The sequence below is a fragment of the Myotis brandtii genome, unplaced genomic scaffold, assembly GCF_000412655.1.
Source record: "Myotis brandtii unplaced genomic scaffold, ASM41265v1 scaffold120, whole genome shotgun sequence".
In the NCBI taxonomy this organism is placed as follows: Eukaryota; Metazoa; Chordata; class Mammalia; order Chiroptera; family Vespertilionidae; genus Myotis; species Myotis brandtii.
The window spans coordinates 1,472,288-1,498,663 of NW_005354174.1; the positions used below are offsets into that span (position 1 = coordinate 1,472,288).

Sequence of the window (26,376 nt, forward strand, 5' to 3'; positions counted from 1 at the left end):
CTGGTTGCCCCCAACTGCCTTCCCCTGCAGGCCTGGTTCCCCCCAACTGCCCTCCCCTGCAGGCCTGGTCGCCCTTAACTGCCCTCCCCTGAAGGCCTGATTGCCCCCAACTGCCCTCCCTTTCAGGCCTGGTCCCTCCCAACTGCCCTCCCCTGCTGGCCTGATTGCCCACAACTGCCCTCCCCTGCTGGCCATCTTGTGTCCACATGGGGGTGGCCATCTTGTGTTGGAGTGATGGTCAATTTGCATATTACTCTTTTATTAGATAGGATGAGTGAGATCATGTGGTATTTTTCTTTCATTGACTGGCTTATTTCACTTAGAATAATGCTCTCCAGTTTCATCTATGCTGTTGCAAATGGTAAGAATTTCTTCTTTTTTATAGCAGCATAATATTCCATTGTGTAGATGTACCACTGTTTTCTAATCCACTCATCTGCTGATGGGCATTTAGGCTGTTTCCAAGTCTTAGAAATTGTAAATTGTGTCCCTATGTACATAGGGGTGCATATATCCTTTCTGGTTGGTGTTTCTGTTTTCTTGGTAAATATTCCTAGAAGTGGTATTACTGGGTCAAATGGTATTACTAGGTCAAATTTTCCTATTAAATATTTAAGTGCTCTACTAAAGCAACCACTAATATAACAAACTAGAGGCCCGGTGCACGAATTTGTGCACCAATGGGGTCCCTCGGCCTGGCCTGCACTATCGGGCCGAAACTGGCTCTCCAACATCCCCTGAGGGGTCCTGGATTGTGAGAGGGCACAGGTCAGGCCAAGGGACTGGTGCACGATTGGGGGCCGGGGAGGGATGCGGGAGGTTGGCCAGCCAGGGGGGCGGGGGGAGGAGAACGGACCGCAGGAGGACTCCAGGGCGTGTCCGGCCCGTCTCGCTCAGTCCGGATTGGCCAGATTCCAGCAGCAAGCTAATCTACCGGTAGGAGCATCTGCCCCCTGGTGGTCAGTGCACGTCATGGCAAGCGGGTGAGCAGCCTTAGCATATCATTAGCATATTACACTTTGATTGGTTGACCGGATGACCAGACACTTAGCATATTAGGCTTTTATTACATAGGATGTTATTCATATATGCATCTATGAAGTCAACTGCAGACTTTTCTTGTGCCCTGTAATATATCTTTCATAATTTGAATTTTCATTGCCTTTGCTTTTCACTGTGATATATTAAACATATTTCCTTGTATTATAACTTTATATTCTATCCTTTTATAAAAAAATATTTTTATTGATTTCAGAGAGGAAGGGAAAGGGGGAGAGAGATAGAAACATCAATGATGAGAGAGAATAATTGATCAGCTGCCTCCTGTACACCTCCCACTGGGGATTGAGCCTGCAACCCAGGCATGTGCCCTTGACCCGAATCGAACCTGGGACCCTTCAGTCTAATGCTCTATCCACTGATCCAAACCAGCTAGGGCATATATTCTATCCTGTTTAAAAAAACATATACCTAATTATTTTGGATTCTCCCTTAAAGGTAGAGTATTTCAAACTCATCTTTGTATTTCATTGCAAATAACAGAAACTTATTTTAAAAAAATCAAATGCAGGATGTCTTTGATTGCCTGTTATGCAGTATGTGAAATGAGGATACTTATTGAAGAATATCTGTTTTGACCCCCAATTCTAACATTACCCCCTACTTTTATGTGGAGATATTACTTCTTCCTGCTGGTTGCCTCCCTTAATAAAGGCTTCACTACTACCACTCTTGTAACTTGGGATAGTGTTGCAAGTTTAATTACCCGGTGTTTATTCAGAACTTTGCTGAAGAAAAATGTTATTATTAAGTACGATAATCACAAACTTAGCTTTTAATATGGTTAAGTTTCCATTTTCTTTTTAATTACTTAATAAAACATTCAACCAAGTGGCTTTTGTTCTTTAGGAACTGAATAAGAATACAAATAATGTAATTCTATCAAAAATTTTCCTCTTATATTTAAAGGATTAGATTCAGTAACACATGTTGAAGGTTGTGCAGCTTTTTCCCATTTAAAAATAAGTGTTTCCATGCTTCTTGCAATTTGTGGTAGATTTAAGATGTCTTTGCTATTTTGTGTTTCACTTATACATGCACATTCTTGGAAAATGTCACTTTCTCAGATACTTTGTTCCGCTTTTCCTGATTTTGTTTCAATCTGTTAAATATCATGAATAAAAATAGTAAAAGTATTTGTAAAGGAAAACGGTATTAATGTTTAGAATTTTCAAATCATAAAAGCCATATTTCACATTGCTTTAAGGTGATGCTCATTGTATAGCGTTACAAAAAAAAACTATTTTGAAAACATTGTCCAGGATAAGAAAGTGGCTATGATTCTAATAAAATAAATTAATATAAAGCAAAAAGCATGTTATTATTATTACCCAGCTGGTGTGGCTCAGTGGATTGAGCATGATTTCATGCACCAAGAGGTCATCAGTTCGATTCCTGGTCAGGGAACATGCCTAGGTTGAGGGCTACGTCACCAGTACGGCGGCATGCAGGAGGTAGTTGATTGGTGTTTTATCTTTCTCTCACTCCCCCTTCCTTTCTATCTAAAAATCAATAAAATCATATTTCAAATAGGTTTTAAAAAAGCATATTATCATAAAAATTAAAATTAGACTCTGAGATTCAAAATTTAAATATTTTAGATATTTATAAATTTGAGTATAGGAGTTTAATTTAATATTGTCTTCTTTGTAACTCCTTTCCCCCCATAAAGCACAAAAAATAGCTAATACACTCTTTTTAGGTAGTATTTAAATTTCAAAAATAGAGCCTAAGGTCCATCATCATTTCTTTATACATTAAAAAAAAAGCTAAAGTATTCAACATTATACTAACTCTTCACAAAAGGCTCAAGATACCTGGGTCATTTATCATTCTTTAGAAGTTAATAACCTAGTTTTTGACATAGGAAAGGGATTATTAATTCTAACATGAAAAGATGTACTTCAACAGCAATACTTAGCTGTACATACCTAAAAATCTTAATTTCAGTTCCAATTCATAGTCCTTTTAGTGGTTCATTTGTCTTGACCTCACATATTGTTGACTTTTTCTTTAAGTATTAATTGTTAGATCTGAAACAGACTGTCAGAATATTTTCCCTTGTTTACAACATGTATAGTATTATTTGTATATAAAACAATTCTGAAGTAATGGGTTGAGAATTCTGATGATCACTCAACCAAATGATGTGGTTATGTGCATTTGGTCAAAGCTTTTAACTGTGTAACCTCAATTCATTAAGAACAAATTACTGATATAACTTATGAAGATTAAAATAACTTTTTTTGATTTAAAGTATTTGATGTTCAGTAGTTTCCCAGCTTTATTATTTTGTAAACTGTCTCTATTGCCTTAAAAAAGTAAGTTAGGTTACTAACAATGTTAATGTGTTACAGAAGAACTGAAGAAATTGACACCCACTGAGATTTGTCTCAGAATAGTTTATATTTAAAAAATTATGTAAAAGTGTATTAGTTTAATGTAATTGTCCATATACTACTTTATGTAAAGAAATTAATTTGATAGATTAAAATATAAACAGTAAATTATAACTTCAGTTACAATGCTGAAATTTAATTTTCAAATATAGTAGGTGAAAAGGAAAACCGATGTTATTTTGAACTAGTACAATAGCAGAAGGACAAACTGGGTCCTGAGTTTAGGGTCTTACAAGGCTGCTCTTAAAGTATCAGCCTAATTGGGTTTTTATCTGTAGGCTTGACTCGGAGAGAATCCACTTTAAAAAAATATATATATTTTATTGATTTCAGAGAGGGAGGGAGAGAGAAATAGAAACATCATTGATGAGAGATAATCATTAGATGTCTGGCGATGGGGGTGGAATAGAGGACCATGAGTAAAAAAGTCACTAGTGGCCCAGCCAGTGTGGTTCAGCAGTTGAGCATCGACCCAGAAACCAGGAGGTTGACGATTGGATTCCCTTTTAGGGCACATGCCTGGGTTGTAGGCTTGGTCCCTGGTGAGGGCATAGAGGAGGCAGCTGATTGACGATGTTCCTCTCTCATCGATGTTTCTGTCTCTCTGTCCCTTTCTCTTCCTCTCTCTCTAATATCAATAAAACCATTTTTTTAAAAAAATAGTCACTAATGATATATGAACTAGAGTACAAGAAGAAAATGTACACTAAATATTTAAAACAATTTGGTCCATATTACAGGGGTTTTATTTACTTAGATAAAAAGTTGACATTTATTCTGTGACAATCGGGGTGTCATTTAAAAAAAATATTTTTATTGATTCAGAGAGGAAGGGAGAGGGAGAGAGAGAGAGAGAGAAGCATCAATGATGAGAGAGAATCAGTGATTGGCTTTCTCCTGCACACCACCAACTGGGAATTGAGCCTGCAACCAGGCATATGCCCTTGACTGGAATCGAACCTGGGACCCTTCAGTCTGCAGGCTGATGCTTTATCCACTGAGCCAAACCAGCTAGGGCGGGTGTCATTGATAGATTCTGAAACTGGAATAAATGATCAAAGATATATGGTTTAGGAAGACTTTTAACTAGATAGATAGATTTTTAAAGTTTGTAACTTTTGAGTGTGATATAATGGAATATATCACAAGTGCCCATCCTATCCTATATAATAAAGAGCCAATATGCTAATTAGACTGAACAGCCGAACAACCATCCTGATGACATTCTGGACAGCTGTCTGGACGACCTTCTGGACGACCTTCCGGACAAAGCTAGGGCTGCGAGGGCTGAGCCTCTTGCACGAATTTCGTGCATTGGGCCTCTAGTGCTTAAATATAATTGTGGGCATTTCAGAAGAAAGTGTATTCTGCTTTTGTTGGGTGGAGTCTTCTATAAGTTGGTTAAGCTTAATTGATTTGACAGTGTTGATCATAAGCTGTTTTAATTTTTCTTTATTTTTTTCATTCTGCTGATATCTAATTTTAATTGTCTTATTTTCTGGGTCACTGTTTATTATATATGAGAGTACAAAGTAAAAGCCTTGTATGTCATGTCTGCATTTACTGCTGATGTTATGGAGAGCTTTCTCGTCAGCCTACCCATGAGGAAAATTAAGATTGTCTTGAACTGTGTCCCAGGGAAATGGTCAAGGCTTTTGAAAAGAAAGTAGAGAACAAAAGGATATGCCAAGCGTGTACACAGTTGTGTTATTGACAGAATGTGTGACTCCTTTATGAATGTGTGACTTTCTGAAAACTCTTATTTTAAAGAGTTATCTTTATTCTATTAGGTACTTACTAAGCGGGGTTTTGCACATACCAATAGAATTTTTAGTTCTATCAAGTCTTGTTAAGTCAACTCTAAACAGCCTTCATTGCAGTTTTGTCTACCTCAATGGGAGGCTTTCTGCAGGAACAACCTCAGTTGTGACAATGTATGATGTCAGTGAAATGATCAGAATTCAAGTTTCTATGTACCAGTAGCTGTAATGAGCTGCTAATTGAAGGTGACAAGCTGTTTTTTACTTCCCAGCTGGTCTGGCAAAATGTTAAATTTCATTCATTATTAACTCATTGCTTCTCAGCAGAAGATTAGTTTAATTATTGGGAACATTAAGAGAAGAGTTTTTGCCTTGTGTTAATTTTAGAGACTGAAGTTGAAGTTTTACTAGATTTCCCCCTCCCCGACCCAGTTTTGCCAATTGTATACAGTTGTGTGAATACCCAATATAATCACGACACAACAGTATTTCTATCACACCCCCAAAAATTTCTCATGCCACTTTATACTATATAGTTTTCCTCCTTCCCTGGTCCCTGGCAACCACTGATATGCTTCCTATTATAGTTTTGCCTTTCTAGTTTTTCATTGGAAGGGACTCACACAGTATGTAAACTTTTATGTCTTGACTTTTTTTTTTTTACTTCATAATGGTTTGAGGTTCATCTCTATTGTATGGATAGTTTATTTTTTTAAATTGCTGAGTAATATTCTAGAAGCATTCTATTACATTAATATATCACAATATATCCATTTATTGATCAACACTTAACTGTTTTTGTTATTATGAATAACAAATTACAATTTTTTATTGATTTCAGAGAGGAAGGGAGAGGGAGAGAGATAGAAACATCAATGATGTGAGAGAATCATCGATTGGCTGCCTCCTCTCTCCCCCCCATCCCCCCACACTGGGGATGGAGTCCACAACCCAAGCATGTGCCCTTGACTGGAATTGAGCTGGGACCCTTCAGTATGCAGGCTGACGCTCTATCCACTGAGCCAAACCGGCTAGGACAAATTACACATTTTTTGAGGAACCTTCATACTGTTTTTCATAGTGGCTGCACCAGTTCCCATTCCCACCAACAGTGCAAAAGGGTTCCCTTTTCTCCACATTCTCACTAACATTTTTTTTAATTAATTTTTTTTTCATTTATAGTTCACATTCAATATTATTTTGTATTGGTTTCAGGTGTATGGCAAAGTAGCTAGACACTCATATACTTTACAAAGTGTTTCCCTGATATTTCTAGTACCCACATAGTCCCATACATAGACATTACAGTATTATTGACTATATTTCCTTTGTTATACTTTACATTCCCATGACTATTTTGTAACTACCAATCTGTATTTCTCAAGCTCTTCACCTTTTCATCCAGAAAATACAGAGTTTACTGGCTATCCTACCTTGTGAAAACTAATGGCATTTGTCTTTTTTTTTTTTTAGCACTAGCCCACCTTACTGTTGTGTTGATCTGTATTCACTTCGCACTGGGGAAATGGTCAAGTCCATTCAGTTTAAAACTCCTATCTATGATCTTCATTGCAATAAGCGGTAAGCATTTTTTTTTTCATGTATTTCTTTTACAAAGTAACATATCTTCTGGGCATGTGGAGCCCTGCCAATATAATTGACTATCTTTGATTTTTTTTAAATTGCAAAAACACCTTTTGAATTCTGCTAAATGGAGTAGCTCTTAAGACTTCTTAACAAATGTTTTCAAATTTTTAGTCTTGACTCATTAGTGAATTTTGAATTAAATTTAGTGAATTTTAACCAGTGTTTTAAAAATGAAATGGAAAAGAATGGAAAGTATCTGAGCAAACATACAAAGGTTATGAGAAATGATTTTATATGTATCACTTAACTTTTTAGTATTTATTATGTATGTACTTCTGTGTTTATTGGTTTATGAAATGTATTTTCCTTTTAGCACTGTGAATGCAAAAAAAGATTTTTTCCCCCTTATTCCTTAAGACTACAATTGAGATAATGTTTCCCTTCATTAAGATCTGTTTTGTTAAATTCTCTAGGAAAATTTTCAGATCTGGGTTGAACTTCCGCCTGACCTAGTAATAATGAAGAATTAATTTTATTTTAAGTACAAAACGTTGAAGGAGAAAGGGACCCTAAGAATCTTCTGTTACTCAATACTTTACTTTTATAGTTGAGCAAATTGAAGCCCTATGATCATAAATGTCTTGATCAAGGTCATGGGTGCAAAGTATAGTTCTTCCATTGCATTAAAAAGCAAACACACAGAACATGGAAAATTAAATATTTTGTGCTGTGTCAACATAAAATAAATTTTATAATAAAAGATTCAGGTTAGATTTTAAAGGAATATTTCAGAAAGTGACTCAGAAAGGTTGAATGTAATAGGAAGGGTAGACATACGCGATAAATATAAAGAACACATTGGCTTTGATACTAATGTAAAAGCATTTGAATGTAAGAAACAGGCAAAGAAAAACTACTCAGTGATAGTATACAATTCATATTGAAGGTCTAATTGTTATGCATATTTCGACTTCAGTAATATCAAACTCAAAATTATAGGAAACTTGAGGCCTGATGCACAAAATTTGTGCAAGAGTAGGCCTTCCTTCCCCTGGCTGTCGGCACCGGCTTCCCTCTGGCCGCTGGCAGCCCACGATGTGGGCTTCCCTCGCAGCCCTGGCTTCACCCGGAAGGGAAGATTGGTAGGAAGGACATCCAGTGTAATTAGCATATCACACTTTTATTATTATAGATAGGAGGAATACCTTATTGTTGGGATAATGTAATTATACTATGACATATCAAATTATTCAAAGACAATGAGTATGTTAAATACTTGCCAATCATTATAATCATTATTTGATTTTTAAAAACTTTGAAATTTGCCTGTTAATGTCTTTGCAAGGAACAGCTCTAAAATGTAGTTTGTAATATAACTTTATTTGGGATGTATTTTAGGATTTCAGTTTAAGAAAATTTGTAACTAAATTATTTTCCTAATCATTTGTAAATCTCTGGGAGAACCTATAGTTCATACGGAGTCTGATTAACTTTTAATATATTGAGTCAATCAGAAATGACTCATTTACCCTGAATAATAGTTGTCTGAGTTTTTTTTTTTTCTTTTGTGTTGGGAAATTCAGCAATAATTTTAAGTGACAAATTAGATAAATCCATTTTATGTTCAATTCCATGACTTTGAGCCAGAAGTGGAAAAATACTTTTAGTAAATAGCCAGCAATTTATTGATCTCATACATTCTTAATGAACATAGATTTATTTGATTTATAATGAGCGGAGACAAAATTTTGTTCAGAGGAAAAATTTTTTTGAGATGTAGTTGGTTCTCTGTCACTTTTATTCCTCTAATGTCTATCTTGATTATTAAGGGTTTTGTGGTTATATTTTTGCCTTTTATGAGACATATATTTCTAGCCTAAATTGTATAAGAAATGCTTGATTTTATTAAAGTTTTAAAGATACTTGTTTACATCTAGATGATTTAACTTATTTATGATTCTATAGACTTTCACACTCATATTTTTAAATTTTTTTCTTTCTAATTTCAGGATCCTCGTCGTAGTCTTACAGGAGAAAATTGCTGCCTTTGATAGCTGTACTTTCACAAAAAAGTTTTTTGTCACAAGTATGTACCAACTTGATATTTCCTGGGATTCAATTATTAGGATATTCCTATATTTCTGTTGATGTCTTATTTAGTACTATAATTTTAGGGTATGAATTTTCAACTCATAATACGTTTTCCACATATTACTAAGCAAGCCTTGTACTAGATTTCTTCAGTTTCTTCTTATATATTCTCCTCATGTAGCTATGTTGTACTTTTAAAGCAGTTGTTTAATTATCATAACATACATAAGGTAACTGAATTATCACACATGAGGAATTTAAAGAAATTTTATCTTTATTGTTGAAAATATTGCAGATGTCTTTTTCTCCCCCCACATTGACCCCTTCTAGCCCACACCCGGGTGAAATGTGTGAGCCTATCTCTCTCCCTCCTCCTTTTCCCCACATCCTTAGACTTCTACTACTGCCCAGAAGTGCAGAAATAAGCATAGAATCTACACACACGGGTAGAGAGGGAGAGGGATTTTTTTAAAAACGTAATAGACAAGACTAAGATTTGTAGGGCAGGCTAGAAGGATGAAAATTCCAGCAAGAATTGATTCTGAAGGAAGTCTGGAGTTATAATTTTTTTTCTACTGTAGTCTAGTAAGATGGTAGTTTTTGTCTGTCTCTGTCTATTTCACTTAGCATAATATCCATGTTGTCACAGATGGTAAGGTTTTATTCTTTTTAATGGCTAAGTAATATTTCATTGTGTGTGTGTGTGTGTGTGTGTGTGTGTGTGTGTGTATCACGTTTCTTTATCCGTTTGTCTTTTTTTTTTTAAATTAGCATGGATATCTAGGCTGTTTCCATGTCTTGGTGATGATAAATAATACTGCAGTGAACATAGGGATGCATATAGTTTTCAAATGTGTTTTAATTTTCTTTGAATAAATGCCCAGAAGTAGAATTGCTGGGTGTTATGGTAGCTCTGATTTAAAAACTTTGAGGAATCACCATACTATTTTTCATAGTGGCTATACCAACTTACAATTCCACCAATAGCGCATGCGAGTCTTCAGCAACTTGTTGTGTGTTGACTTTTTCACAATAGCTATTCTGACATGTGTGAGGGGATATCTCACTGTGGTTTTCATTTGCATTTCCCTTATAGCCAGTAAATTTGAGCATCTTTTCATATTTTTGCTTTAACTTCCCTGCCTTTGGGAGTCAAATTTATAAAGTCCTCTGTGACACCAAGATCCAAAAGTTTACTACCTATGTTTTTTTTTCTATGTGTTTTATTTTTTCATGGGATCTAATACTTAGGTCCTTGATCCATTTTGAGTTAATTTTTGTGTATGGTGGCAGATAGTCTAGTTTCATTCTTTTGCATGTGACCTTCTCATTTTTGCAGCACCATTTATTTGTTTTCTCCATTGTGTGTTTTTGGCTCCTTTGTTGAAAATTGGTTACCCGTACACATGTAGGTTTGTTTCTCAATTCTCAGTACTGTTCCATTGGTCTATGAGGCTATCGTTTTGATCATGCAAGCATTTAATTTCTAAAATACTTTGAAAAGCTCTTGTGTAATACAATTGTGAGTACCTTAGTTATGTATGAATCGGGCCTGTAAAATTAGTAGAGACAGCTGTGTCCATCAGAGAAAGCATCTTGGGAATTTGTGCCAAAGGGGAGAAGGATCAGGTAAAGAGAGCTGATAGAGAACTGGAAAGGGAACACAGCCAGTATGATGAGAAAGGAGACACCTTTGTCTTTGGCTATACAGAAAAGGTGGCCCTGAGCAGCTGTCTGATGTGGAAATCTAAAACCCATGTATGATTAAGAAAACAAAAGACAAGGACTGATAGGTGTCATTAGCAGTCATTTCCAGTGTGCTTAAATTGAAAAGTAGATAGGAATTCTCCAGAGAGAGAGAGCAAAGGATTATATAGTAAGTAAGTGACTCTTTCCATTGGCCCCCATTTTTACTTGGAGGAGGAACATGTATTCCTTATAGTCCTAATGTCATTTCTTAGTATTAAGATGTGTTCTTCATATATGTTCATGATGAATAAGAAATGTAAGGAATGAATTTAAAGGATCTTAAAAATGCACAATTATTTTTAATTTTTGAAATAGATTTTTTTCTTTAATGTTTAGAGGCAAATTTGTAAATTATCTAAGAAAGGTTTGGAAAGTTAATGTGAGAACTCAGTCCAGCTAAAGGTAAAAGTCAAATCTATCTCTCTTCTTTTGATTTCCCATTTATATACGATGGACTAGGCTGCCATGGTGTTTTCACAGCCTGGTGCCTGATACATAGTGGACACTCAGCGGATATGTGCAATGAAATCACTTAAGGCTTTCTTATTCTCTGCACATTATTCCCACCTGTTTAGCCTTATAATGGCAATACTCTTCAACTCGTGATGTTTCTTTTTTAAAATTAGCATGTATAATTATTTTATTTTCATGATACTTTCATGGAAATATGTAAAATGCTTATGAGATAATGTTAAGAGAAGCTAAACATAAAATTTTACCTATACTTTCAGGAAAAGTCTATGGATGCGTAAGGGCAAAGATATGGAGATAGTTAAAAGATCAGTGGCTGCTGGGGGAATGGAGAGGGCAGAAATGATAAATAGGTACAGAGAATTTGTAGGGCAGTGAAAATACTCTATCATATTACAATGATGGATATATGTCAGCATACATTTATCCAATCCATAAAACATATAATGCCAGTAGTTTGTCTTAGGGTTCAATTTTGGTGTTGACATTGGCAAAAGAATAGACAGATGTATCAGCGGGACAGAACAGAGAGTACAGACATAGATCTTTGACAAATAAGCAAAGGTAGTACAATGGAGCAAAGATATCTTCAACAAAAGGTTCTGGGACAAGTGGACATTCATGTGCCAAAAACTGAATCTAGATATAGACCTTATATCCTTCATAAAAATTAAAATTAATTATAAGTGCAATACACAAAAGTATAAATGTATAGACTATAACAGGAGAAAACCTAGATGACTTTGGGTATGGTGATGGCTTTTTAGATGCAACACCAAAGGCACAATTCATGAAATAAATAATTGATAAGGTGGACTTTATTGCAATTAACAACTTCTGCTCTGTAAAGTACATTGTCAATAGAATGAGATGACCAGCCACAGACTGGGAGAAAATATTTGTAGGAGACACATCTAATAAAGGACCGTTATCCAGACTATACATAGACTCTGAAAATTCAACAGGAAGAAAACAAACTGATTAAAAAATGGTTCAAAGACCTTAAATAGAAAAATGAAGATTCAGATGGCAAATAAGCATATGAAAATATTCTCTCAATGGTAGTTCATCAGTGAAATTTAAATTTAAACAGCCTGCCTGGTGTGGCTTAGTGGTTGTGCATGGACCCATGAACCAGGAGGTCAATGGTTGGATTCCTGGTCAGGGCACATGCGTGGGTTGCAGGCTCAATCCCCAGTATGGGGGCGTGCAGGAGGCAGCCTATTGATGTTTCTCTCTCATGGATCTTTGTATCTCACTATCTCTCTCCCTTAGTTTCTCTCTTTAAAAAAATCAATAAAATCATATTTAAACAAAAACAACAACGAGATGCCAACACATTATTAGACAAAGCCAAAATGCCGACTATTTGATAGCACCAAATGCTGGCAAAGATGTAGAGCAATAGGAAATCTCATATATTGCTCCTGGGAATGCAAAATAGTACAACCACTCTAATGGACAGTTTGATAGTTTCTCATAAAACTAGACATTTATCTATCAATGGGCATTTACATAAAGGAGTTGAAAACTTATGTCCACTTAAAAAACATGCCCATGGTATTTATAGCAGCTTTATTCACATTGCCAAAATGTAGAAGCCACCAGGTTGTTCTTTAGTGGGTGAGTGTACAGATAAGCTGGTATGTTCAGATGATGGAATGTTATTCTTAATTTCTTTTTAATGCTGAATAATAGTATGTTTAATAACACATTTTGTCTATTTATCAATTGATGGACCTTTAGTTTCCATTTTCGGGCTATTATGACTAATGCTTTTTTGAGTGAAAGGTTTTTATGGGGAAATATTTTTTCATTTCTTTTGGATATAAGTATTTGTGTGGACATGCATTTTCATTTCTCTTGGGTATGTACCTAGGAGTCAAATTGCTTGGTCATATGGTAATTCTATCCTTTTCTATTTGAAGAGCTGCCAGGCAGAGTGATTGCAACATTTTACATCACCACCAGCAGTGTCTGAGGGTCCAATTTCTCCACATTGACGCTGACGATCGTTATTGTTTCTTTGACTATAGCCATTCTATTAGGGTCTCATGAAGTGGTATTTGATTCTAGTTTTAATTTGCATTTCCCCGATGGCTAGTGATGTTGAGCATCTTTTCATGGCTTGTTTGCCATCTTATATCTTCTTTGTTAAATTTTATATTGAGTTGTATTTTCCTCATTATCATAGTTCTGTTTATATTCTAGGTGTAGTCAGTTATCAGGTACATGTTTTGCAAAACTCCACTTCTGTGAATTGTCTTTTCTCTTTCTTGGTGGTGTCCTTTGAGGCACAAAAGTTTTCGTTTTGATGAAGTTTGATTTATCTATTTTTTTATCACTTATTTTTGGTGTCATATCTAAGAAAGCATTGCCTAACCTAAGATTATGCAGATTTACCACTATATTTTGTTACAGAGGTTAATACTTTTAGCTTTTTCATTTTTAACTTTATTTTTATTGTTGACATTAATGAAGATGTCTCCATCCCAACCCCACCCCTTTTGCCATCTCCACCCAGCCCACCCTTCCCTCTCCTCTGGCGATCACCACACTGGTCTGTGTCTGTGATTTATGTATATATGTTTTTATATGTCTTTGATTCATTTACAGTTAATTTTTGTATGCTGTGTGAGGTCAAGGTTCAGTTTAATTCTTTTGCACATGGATATCCAGATGACCCATCATTTGTTGAAAAAATTATTCTTTCCTCATTGACTTGCCTTTGTATCCTTGTTGAAAGTCAGTTGACCATAAATGCAGACATCAGATTCTCCCTGCCCCCGCAAAGGTCTGAACTCTTTGAGTTATTCTTACCAAGAAAAATAAGGCAGAGTGTTACAGAGAGTGGTTAAACTCTTTGGTTTTCAAAATGAGTTCAGGCGAACTCTCCATTAGGACCAGCTTCTGGGAGGATGCCCTCTAAATTGTATGTCTTGTGCCTTTTTAATTACTCTAATAATGGAAGAATCTTCATTTATTATGCTTTTATTGAATTTTATCTTTATTTAAATTTAGAAACCCAAGTTTTTAAATATCTAGTTCTTCTTTACTTTGTTCACAAACATTGTAAACTTGTTAGAATTAGTCCTAATATTATAGTGGCTTGGTTTCCCCCCCTTTCACTTGTTTTCAAAGTTTAGCTGGAGGCAACAGTTAATCTTTAAAGGAGTCATGCTTATAAAGTTGGGATAGTGCTGAGTGGCTGATGTTCTGCTGATTCCAGCTGTAAAATGTTTTTGAAGAGCAGAAAAACAATTTGCTTTTATCCCAATACACTGTAACTCTTGAGGTCCACTGAGTTTCTAAAAACCTTGACTCTAAAAGTAAAATGAATTGTTAACTATATTTTTTCCGTACTATGCTTTTGTTTTAGAAAGGAGAATATATACTTATTAGGATCTAGTGAGGCAAAATGGCTATTAGAATTGAGAGTTAGATTATGTTGACTTTAAATTTCAGGAGATTCGCTACCTCTTATATAATGCCACAATTAAATATTCTTTATTTAAAATATATATTTTATTGATTTTTTTACAGAGAGGAAAGAAGAGGGATAGTTAGAAACACTGATGAGAGAGAAACATCCATCAGCTGCCTCCTGCACACCTCCTACTGGGGATGTGCCCGCAACCAAGGTACATGCCCTCGACTGGAATCGAACCTGGGACCTTTCAGTCCGCAGGCCGACGCTCTATCCACTGAGCCAAATTGGTTATGGCAATATTCTTTATTTAACGACATTGAAAAGGGGGAAACTTTCTTATGCACCATACCTATACTCCTTTCTCTAGCTCTAAAAATGTCTGTGGAATATAAGCATGCACATATATAAAAGCACATTTTTGTATGAGTAAGATTAGTTTACTCAATGGGAGTATAGAAATAAAATCTTTTATCTAAATGATACATACTATTTGTTAGAGTGGGTTGTTTTGCACTATTTTAATGGGCCTTTGTCCTATGTTTTTTCCCCATAATATTTAGCCATAATTAACATTAAGTGGATATAGCAACATACATTTTTAAATTTTCTTTTACAATAAAATCTCAAGATATGCCCTAGCCGGTTTGGCTCAGCAGATAGAGCGTCGGCCTGCGGACCGAAGGGTCCCACGTTCGATTCCGGTCAAGGGCACATGCCTGGGTTGCAGGCTCGGTCCAACATACAGGAGGCAGCTGATCAACGATTCCCTCTCATCATTGATGTTTCTATCTCTCTCTTCCTCTCCCTTCTTCTCTGAAATCAATAAAATAAAAAAAAGATAGATGGCAGTTGAAGGATGTAAAATGAAAACTAGTGTATAATGGAAGCAACATCAATGTGGGTTTATCCAGTGTTTGTGAACACAGCAACACCAACCTTTCAAAATGATGGCTATTGCTTCTCACAAGGCTCTCTGAATTCAGGGAACCATGGAATATACATTTAAAAAAGATCTCTATCAAAATTGGCTTTAAAATATCTGGCTCTTAGCTGAGCACACTATTTTAATATTTGAAAATATTTTCTATATAGATAACTTTTTTGGCCAATACCTAATAAATATGCTTTAATTTATTAATTTTCTTTATTAAGAAGTATGCTTTTGAATAAACTATCATGCATTGATTACTCTATGTCTCTTAGGATCAATAACATAGACTGGGACTTTCTGCTAGGTAGCGTGTATGTGAGCAGTGCAGTTTGAAATGTAGAAATGCTATTTTTTGATACTATGTTTATGTAATTTGGTTATTTATTTTAGCCATGGGAAGAAAAGGTTATTGTTATAAAATCTTGTTTGCCTCATGATTGCTAAAATTTAGATTCCAAATTGAGACTTAAACTATGAAATAGATAACCTTAGCTTGATCCTGTAGTGTACATTTTAGAGGAAAACATTTGTGAAAATATTAACCAGATACTTTTGGAATGATAAACCAGGAGTCCTTTAGGTTAGGCTTTTTGCATTCTTTCATTCTGCAGTCTTTCGACTAGTCCCTTTGAAGCATTTCTGTGAAAACTGAAACAGACTCATAGATACAGAGTACAGACTTGATGGTTGCCAGAGGGGAGAGGGGTTGGGAGATTGGGTGAAAAAGGTGAAGTGATTGAGAAGTACAGATTGGTAGTTACAGAATAGTCATGGGGATGTAAAGTACAGTATAGGAAATAAAAGTCAGTAATATTGTGATAACTATCTATGATGCCAGTTGGGTACTGAAAATATCAGGGGTACACTTTGTGAAGTATATGATTGTCTAACCAATATGCTGCACACGTGAAACCAATACAGAATCATATTAAATGCAAACTGTAGTTGAAAAATAAAAAGCAGTTTTGTGAGACAGTGGAATATTATTTTATGTAGTTGACAGATGAGGGTGATAGCCTCAAGACACTTTATTGGCACAGCCAGGAGGGGAGATGAGAGCCTTGAGGATGAGATACATCACATACTTGACTAAATTTTGTGTGTCTTGGTTAGTAGAGTTCATTGGTGTTTCTATGCATAGATGGTGTCCACTGCCAGGAATATGTGATTTATTCTTGTTGAAAGGAGAGAACCACAAAATAATCCTTTCTGTTATGTTTTATTGGCTGAACTCGATTATGTAAATAGTTCCCCGACATCTTTCTAATGAGGTACCCTTTGTGGATTTCTTCTCTTTGGCCTCATACTTAAGTGGTTGTCTCCCCCTACCCCCTCAATTGTGCATCGTATCTTCTTTTCCTTTTAGGTGTATGTATTCTTTATCTTTTGCCCTTAAATTCCTGAACCAACTGTATCCTTCCTCTGGCCTCTTCAAACATTGTTACTTGACTTATGAAGTTGTAGACTTACAAACTTTAAATGATTTGCCTTAGCTTCTCTCGCTTCTTCTAGGAATAACTGTATAAAATGCTCAATATTTGCGAAAAGTGATTACCAGATTTGTTTCTTATTTGAATAAAGTAAAAAAATCAAAGGGGAACTCTAGAGGAAAAAATAAAAAACCTCATTTAGCTATTAGAATCATGACTAGTATTATGGTAATTTTATGTGAAACTTGAAAAAAAAAAGCATTTGTTTGTTATGTTTTAATGGCATCAAAATATGGTACATCAACAGAAAATTTATTAAGAAATTTCTAAATATTGTCATTTGAAATTTTCCAGGCTGCTATCCTTGTCCAGGGCCCAACATGAATCCTATTGCTCTTGGGAGCCGCTGGCTGGCTTATGCAGAAAACAAGGTAAGGCAGGACTCTTGGATTATTGGTAATGGACCACTCGCTCCCAAATTTTCCAAAGCGATTACCAACCAATGATGACTATTTAACTTACTAGTTTGTTTTCTTTGATTTGGTTTTGGTTTTAGTTGGACACCAACAATTGTCCTCTCTCTCTCCTTCCATTTAAGGCAGGAGGCAGCAGAGGGATAATTTTCTTAATTCTTTTGAATGTTTGTGAATGAATGAATGAATGAGTGAGGCAGTGGGTGAATGAGTGAGATAGATTCTTTTTATTAACTAAAACAACCACATTTGCTGTTGATCACCTGTCATTTGGACAATTCCTCACCATTGACCTTGAACTCTATCTACTTAAGCAATCATTCAGTGTGGCAGTGTGATATCTCACATCAGACCTTCAAAACTATTTCATTATAATATATACTAGTTACTGACCCAGTGCATGGATTCGTGCACATTGAAAGGAAATTAATTAGAAGGTGGCCGGTGGGGCGGGACTGGGTGAGATGGGCCTGACATGTCCTGGAGCCAACCTTCCCGGTCCCTCCCCAGCATCTGTGGAGTGAGCAGAGTCCCTCCAGCAGGTGGGGTCCCTCAGCCTGGCCTGCAGGGATCACTCTGAAACTGGCTCTCCGATATCCCCCGAGGGGTCCCAGAGTGTGAGATTTGCTGTCCTACAGGGTTTGGAACGCAAACACAAGTGTGCAGTAAACCAGATTCGGGGCCACAGTGCCCCAGCAACAACATAACCCATGGCCGAAGGTGGAATCGCGTGGCTCAGTGAGGAATTGGGCTCCCTTCTCTCTGGTTCCGGGGTGTGTCACCCAAGAACCAAAAACCGCTGCTGCCAAGTCACTGCAGCTCGGCAGCTTCTGCATTGAGTGTCTGCCCCCTGGTGGTCAATCATACCTACCGGCCAGTAGCATGGTTACATGGTCAGATGGTCCGACAATCACTTAGTCTTTTATATATACAGATATTGTTATTGCTTTGAGGGATTGTTTTTTCATACAATGTTAGTGAAGAAGGAGAATTTGATTTTAGATTAAAAGAATAAAAGGTTTACATATTAATCTTTATCAAATGACCTGGTTTTAAATTATATAAAACATTTTTGTTTCTTTATGTTTGGAGAGGTAGGTTCTTTTTGAATTCTATTGGCTTGTAATAATTCATATCACAACATGGAGCTGTTCTAACACTCTATTATTGTTATTTCATTACAAATGTAAATGTAAGAATTTGGCTAATGATACTGTATAAATATATATGTTTCTCCCCCTCCACCCCCCCCACCAAATTTAGGAAATGTAGGAGCAGTGGAGAATTTAATACCAGTTATTGCTCAGCACATGAGAGAATCATGTTTGTCAAACTAGTGATTTACTCTGAAAATTGGCAGGTCAATATATTTACATCAGACATGAATAGGGGCATGTCTTTTTCATTCTAATGGTAAAACTAGTAAGCCCTCTGAAGTGGATAGCTACTATATGTGTCATAGTTGATTTATGCGTAATTTGTGCCACTTTTCCACTGACACAGTTGAAAATGAAAATATGGCACAATCTTTTGTCTATTTTTTTTAGGTTTCCTTTTACAATCTTTATGTAGGAATTAAGAGGACAAAACCCCTAATTTGCTAGCATGTTAAATATTTAATGTTAGGAAGTCATGTCTAAGTCCTTTGATTATGTTTTTAAATTTTATTTGTGGAAAGGCTGCCAGAGCCCAAATTCTACCATTTTAGAGTTTATGAATTCTTAAAAACTATTCATCTTGTAATTAAAAATCGCATTTGAGCATGAAACGGCCTGAATGGCACCAGTAGATTATAAAAAGGGCTAAAAGTGTCTGAGCAGGGCTTTTGGCTGTTTGTCTGAAATACACTTGTACAAACATTTCCACCCACCACCATCATTATGCATGGTAAATAAGCTCTGTCCTAATAGCCTGTAGAGTTAAACAGTTTAATAGAAATGACTTTCTGATTTCTCTCTCTCTCTTTTTCCAGTTGATTCGATGTCATCAGTCCCGTGGTGGAGCCTGTGGGGACAACAATCAGTCTTATACTGCCACGGTCATTAGTGCTGCTAAAGTGAGTATCCAGTAGTCTCTGGGAGTTGTGATTATTTGGAGTAATTATCAAGTTTCTCCCCTGAATTGGATTGAGATGGTCTCTTCCCCTTTTCATCCACAAGTGTAATAACCTTAAGAAGTAAGTCAGACTTATTTCATGTCTCATGAGAATTGGTGGCTCAATGATTAGGTATTTAATTTCTTAAAGTTCATAAGTAATACTTTATTTGATATTGTAATGATTATAGGGTTTATAGTTACCCAATTTTAAATATTTAAGTCTGTTAGCTAGAGTAAAGTCTGTTATGTAACTAATTCCACTTTTGAAAGAAGCTGTACACGTCCTAAGTAGTGACTTCTGGATTCTTTATGTGTGATTAGCATTATTCTACCTAAACTGACATCCCTTTGCGTCCTTTCACATTTATGAATCTTTAGTTGGCATAAAAAAGTAGTATTCTTTAAGAAAACCTGAGTCAGATCCCTGGCACATTCTTAGGTTCCTTTTAGTCACAGGCTGCCCCTTGCATGTTTGTCACATGATTTCTTTCTGTGTGTGTGCTTGGGTTAATTTTGACGATGGCTCGTAAACTTTATGCTGATTATAAGGTATTTTTATAATCACTATCCTTTTGAATTCCGAAGTATACAACAAAACAATTCTAATAATAGGGGTGACATAGCGAATCTAAATGACAGCATGTAATAAAAAGCACAACTATTCAGAAGAGAACAACAGTTTAAAGCAAACCACAGGGAGGCAATCAAAGGTCACACTGTTTTCGTGTGAAACATACAAAAATACTTCAAGACTGATCACAAATGCTTACAATGAAGTGTTTTAGCATGTTTTTATGCTTACAGCACTCTATATTTTAGATGTCAGAATCTTTATTAAAAAAATTGCTTACTTCTCTCCATTGGCTGTGCCAGAATTATGATGGTTCTTTCAAGGAAGGGAAATCTCAGACAGAGTAATTAGGTAGCTTCAGTGTTAGTTAGTTTACAAGAGGTCCATTTCTCAAATATTCAGTTCTTTTTAGACTGACCTGTCATACACTTGCCTCAGGATAGCTCATTGTTTTATCATGTAGAATAATTTTCAGTTATGTGATGTAGGACAGTTTTTCAGCTCTTCTTTGCTATAATTATGTTTTTGTGTGCCTTCATAAAAGGAAAGTGACCTGCTTTATTCAGTAACTGGTAAGCTGTTTAACTGTAGCTAAAAGTGGACATGCTGGGATGAGACTAGACTAAATATGCTTTGAAAAGAACAAGCTCGAACTTCCTACTTGTTATGCTTCAATATTGCAAACTGTGAGAAATACACTCAGATCTTCCACATTTAACTGTAAAAATTACGTTGATGATCACACCCTCCAGTCAATTCCCAATAGACCCTTGGTCACCAATGAAAGTGATGTTAATTGACATTCATTGTCAGCTCTGGCAATGTATAAAATTCTTCCAGTAGCACTTGAATAAAGTGGTAATGTTTAATTTTTGTTAATTGCATTTGCCTGTTTTTAATGCTTGTATTCTTGTTTGTAAATTTATAAAATAAAGGAAAAATATAACTATGAACATAAGTCACATTTCTTTTAAAATATTTTTAATTAAATAATTAAAAAAATTACAGTTTGCATTCCATGTGAATTTGCATTAGTTTTGGGTGCATATTGGTTACACAATCATATATTTTACAGTGTAATCCCCCTGATATATCAGTACCCAACTGGCATCATACACAGTTAGTATAATATTAATATTAGAGGGAAAAGGGGAATGGTTATTTTAATACATGCACAAAAACATATATGCATTGATGAAATATTTTAGTGGGTAGTGATAATTTCTGATCCTCTAAAATTCAATTTTTTTCAAATTACCAAGTTGTTTAAACACCCTTATTTTTAAGTATGTTTCTGATAACTCCAATATTTGGTTTTGTTTTCAGTGTATTTTTGTTTTTTCAGCTGGTCCTTACTTATAATGTCTTGACTCATGGTTTGCCAGATCTTATTTCAAAAATCTTTAGAAACAATTTTAAATTTGATATGGTATCAGAGTTCTGCAACACGGTCAGTCTTGGATAATTTTAATCCAATTTTAGGGATTGAAATTAAATGTTTTAAATAATGTTTACCTGAAATAGCTCTGACAACCTCATTACTACTGGTTCTCTCTTCTGTCTATTCTGTATCCCCCAGGTTCCCAACCAAGGCATGGAGGGAAGGTCACCCAATTGACCCCTTGAACATAGTTCCCCAAGTCTATCGAAAAAACCACTCAGTCTCTTAGCAGCCCTCCCTAGAATCATCAAATGCATCTAGGCCTAAAATATTTCCTTGTCCTCTTGGATTTTGACCTAAGAACTCTTCACATTCTTGTTAAATACTCCATATGTTCAAGCAGAGTTGAACCCCTCCCCGGCCCACCCCAATTTTTTCTACTTGTTTTCTTTTTTTTTTAATTTTTATGTTTATTTATTTATTTTTTAATTAAATCTTTATTGTTCAGGTTACATTTGTTCCTCTTTTTTTCCCCCCCATAACTCCCCTCCTCCCAGTTCCCACCCCACCCTCCGCCCTCACTCCCCACCCACTGTCCTCATCCATAGGTGCACGATTTTTGTCCAGTTTCTTCCCGCATCTCCCATTCCCCTTTCCCCGCCAAGAATAGTCAGTCCATTCCCTTTCTATGTCCCTGATTCATTATAATCACCAGTTCATTCTGTACATCAGATTATTTATTCACTTGGTTCTTAGATTCACTTGTTGATAGATGCATGTTTGTTGTTCACAATTTGTATCTTTACCTTTTTCTTCTTCCTCTTCTTAAAGGATACCTTTCAGCATTTCGTATAATACTGGTTTAGTGGTGATGAACTCCTTTAGCTTTTCCTTATCTGTGAAGCTCTTTATCTGACCTTCAATTCTGAATGATAGCTTTGCTGGATAAAGTATTCTTGGTTGTAGGTTCTTGGTATTCAGCACTTTGAATATTTCTTGCCATTCCCTTCTGGCCTGCCAAGTTTCTGTTGAGAAATCAGCTGACAGTCGTATGGGTATTCCCTTGTAGGTAATTGAGTCTCTTTCTCTTGCTGCTTTTAAGATTCTCTCTTTGTCTTTTGCTCTTGGCATTTTAATTATGATGTGTCTTGGTGTGGTCCTCTTTGGATTCCTTTTGTTTGGGGTTCTCTGCGCTTCTTGGACCTGTAAGTCCATTTCTTTCACCAGGTGGGGGAAGTTTTCTGCCATTATTTCTTCAAATAGGTTTTCAATATCTTGCTGTCTCTCATCTTCTGGCACCCCTATTATTCTGATGTTGGTACGCTTGAAGCTGTCCCAGAGGCTCCTTACACTATCTTCGTATTTTCGGATTCTTTTTTCATTTTGCTTTTCCGGTTGGGTGTTTTTTGCTTCTTCGCATTTCAAATCTTTGACTTGATTCTTGCGCTCCTCTGGTCTGCTATTGGGTGTCTGTATAATATTCTTTATTTCAGTCCGTGTATGCTTAATTTCTAGTTGGTTCTTTATCATAGCATCGAGGGTCTCATTAGTTTTCGTGACTCTCTCCTCAAGTTTATTGACAGCTTCTAGCACATTTTTGCAAGCCCTCAAAATTGCGATTTTTAGCTCTATATCCTCCATTTCTGTCATGTTTTTTTGTCTCCGCATTTTTTATGCTTTCTTGGTGCACCCCCTAGTGGTCTTTGTGCGCAGTCTTGTTCTAGTTGAGCCTTGATTGTTGTAGTTAATACTAGAGGGATTTGACCACCAGGCCGACTGGCTGTGTGAATCAGCTGTGTCTGCCGCGGAAAACTTCTGTCCTCTGGGGAGGTGCTAATCTAGCCTTTGCCTGAGGCGATCCGGCAAATGGCTCTGCGCAGGGCTTGGGCGGGGCGGGCTCAACAGGGCGGGCGGAGGGAGCCGTTATGGTGCCCTCAGTCCTGTTCCCAGAGGCTCTGCTTCTCAGAACCCCCGGAACCGCTGCAAACCTCGGAGGGAAAGCTGCCTTCCAACTGATGCCAGACACTCCCGCTTCTCCCGTTTGGGTCCGAGTCCCCAGCGATTCGCCCGTATCTGGAGCTCAGAGTCTGAGACTCCCCCCTGACCGAAAACGACAACCGCGCTCTCAGCCACCAGCCCGCTTTGCGCGCGCACCTCCGCACCTGAGTTTTTTCCACACTGCGCCTCCTCTGAGCCTCGGTGTGCTGTTATTTTTCCTTCTAGTTGAAGAGTCTCTCCTCAGCCAGCCTTCCTGTGGTTCTAGGTGATGTCCGTTCCGTCTTTTAGTTGTATTTTTGAAGTGGTTGTTTGCGGCAGCAGTCTCCGGTGTTTACCTATGCCGCCATCTTGGTCTCTCTCAAGCCTCAAATCTCTACTTGTTTTCTTTGGGAGGATTAACCTGATTTACCTAGACTATCATTGAAAATAGAAAATAAAAATTTCTTATTTCTTACCAGTTTTTTTCATTTCTATGTAATATAATATTTTTTGAGATGTAACATGGAAATAATTTTAAAAGTCATGTAGTACATGCTCTTTAAGAAGATGTTAATCTTAAAATAAATTCACAACCATTTCATTATATCACTTTCTCAGAAAGATTAATATTTCTCTCTCTCTGACAGTTTCTGATGTGGATTTATAGAGGTTACAGAACCGTAGATGGATTAATTTTTAAATTTTTACTCTTTTTTCACTGTGCAATTATAAGTGTAAATATATTAGTTGAATATGTACTTGGATCTCCTATGCAGCAATACTCTTTCTTTTCTTTTCTCTTCTTTTCTTTTCTTTTTTACTTTTTTAATTTTTTATTTTTTCAATTTCTGGGTTCTCAGATAGCACTTAAAATCAAAGTTTATACGTTTAGATTTTTCCCTTTGATTTTGAAAATAATTTATTTGTCTTTCCTTAATAATATAATAGTGATGAATTCTCTGTGGTGGTGATAAAGGAAAAACTTAATTTTGAAATTGTTCAAATTGGATTATTTTGATAAATTTATAAAATCTTGTTCCACATTTTCTAGTTACTCTATAACTGTCCTAGTTGAGTTTTCCTTTTAATGTGTTTTAACCCCAGTATGGTAAATTGATTTAATAAAAATGCCTCTATTTTCTCGTTATCTGATAACTTCTTAATGACAACTAACAGGTTTTGTGAGAGCAGTACCATTAGCACTAATGGACAGGGAGGACAACTGATACGGCATGAGAAAGGTTAAAGATGCCTAGTGACCCTTTGGCAAATCTGTCTGCAACAGAACGGAATGAGTACTATGCTGATTCGAATTTTTGGTCATAGTGGATTATCTCACATTCATTATAAACTTACGTTCAGTTTTTTTACAGATAGTTCTGTGATTACTCTTAAAATTATTCATATATAGACACTACCTAAATTAACATATCCATTTGGCCTAGTTAGATTTATTGTTTTAATTCCTAATTTTTTTCTTAGCCTTTGTTGTATTTGAGAAAATCATCAGGTATGCACATATCCTTTCTACTAAAAATCTAGTGAAAAGGCTAATTACACAGTGAGGTGATTTAGGTATCTAAATGTGATATATGAAAATTATTAAATAATATTATATATTGCTTCTGGACACTACTGCTCATCGATGTGACATGGAAACAAATTTCTTCTAGAAGCAAAGGTCTTTACTAATGTAGAAAACATCTAGCACCCCTCTCTCACTTCCTGCATTAGACCTTATTTGGAAGTTAGTAAGCTATGATAGATAATACTATCTTGTCATTTACTATACAAAGTGCAGATTTGATGACTGTTAAATTTTAATAACATGACCCCACTGGTAGTCATTATTTATTTTTTTATGAGAAATACTATAACTCTTTCATGTAATATGAGCCCTTGCCTAAGAAATATACTACCCTGCTTCCCTGGTCCCCCCATCCCTGAGTTTTTTCCTAATTCTTTTATGTGAACTTTCCCGTTTATCTTGCGGTTGGCTTTGGTACATTATTTCCCACTTTCTGTGTGCCCTAGTTGTTTTAGTTTGTTCCTATTCATTGGTATAAGAGCATGAAATAATAAGCTCAAGGGCAAATGGGGAGGATATACAAGCTAAGACTTTAAACCTGAAAGGCATTTCTTTGATAAAGGGGTAGCTCCGTTTAAGTGGGAGCATCTCCATTAGCATTAATGGAGTCAGTACATCAGCTGAAGCATCTCAGAGGTTAATAAGGCTTCCTGGCTAGCTTCTACATCAATACACCGTGGCGCCTGATTTTGTTGGTCCTTCAGAGGCTTTCTTAACACTCTAACAGACTCTTTGTAAGTCATTTCTTGTGAATTATTGAAACAAATGTTTGGCAGCTAATTGAGGAACGCTACTGTGTTTTATAATCACTGCAGTTTGAGTTTTTAGCACTAAACAAAACAGTTAAAATTGATTTGTGGCTTTTTTCTGGTTTCAGTCAGCTGTAAGTTATATCTTTTTGCTTGAATTTAGCAAATGGCTTTGGTGGTCATTTATTTAAGTATTTATTTAAGTAATATAGTGTTATTGTCTTCCTCCCTCACCCCTCCCCAGTATATGTGTGTGTTCTGAATTCATGAAGTGTGAGATCACAAGTAGTAACAGGAAGAGATTATAAGGAAATACTGGAGAGTGGTTAAATTCAAGCTTAGGAGATAGATAGCCCTAGTTTTAAGTTCTGGCTTTGTCATTGGCTAGGTGTTGTGTTTAACTTCTGAAGCCTCAGTTTTCTCTTAAACTGAGGTGTTTGAGGAAATCTATAGAGATCACTTATGTTTAGAGTAGCGAATCTCAACCCGTGGGTCGCGACCCCTTTGGGGGTCGAACGACCCTTTCACAAGGGTTGCCTAAGATCATCGGAAAACACATATATAATTACATGTTGTTTACAGTAGCAAAATTACAGTTATGAAGTAGCAACGAAAATAATTTTATGGTTGGGG

At 36.1% G+C, this 26,376-nt stretch overlaps 1 protein-coding gene across 5 annotated transcripts in view; it reads left to right on the forward strand.

The window, feature by feature from the left end:
* Nucleotides 1-26,376, forward strand: part of BCAS3 (breast carcinoma amplified sequence 3) — a 463,383-nt gene that overhangs the window by 78,453 nt on the left and 358,554 nt on the right. For all 5 annotated transcript variants that reach the window (XM_014531618.1, XM_014531623.1, XM_005858559.2 and 2 more), the window contains exons 8-11: nt 6,692-6,799; nt 8,815-8,891; nt 17,262-17,338; nt 19,353-19,436. In XM_014531618.1, the coding sequence (XP_014387104.1) occupies nt 6,692-6,799; nt 8,815-8,891; nt 17,262-17,338; nt 19,353-19,436 (346 nt within the window). The remainder of the gene's footprint in view (nt 1-6,691; nt 6,800-8,814; nt 8,892-17,261; nt 17,339-19,352; nt 19,437-26,376) is intronic.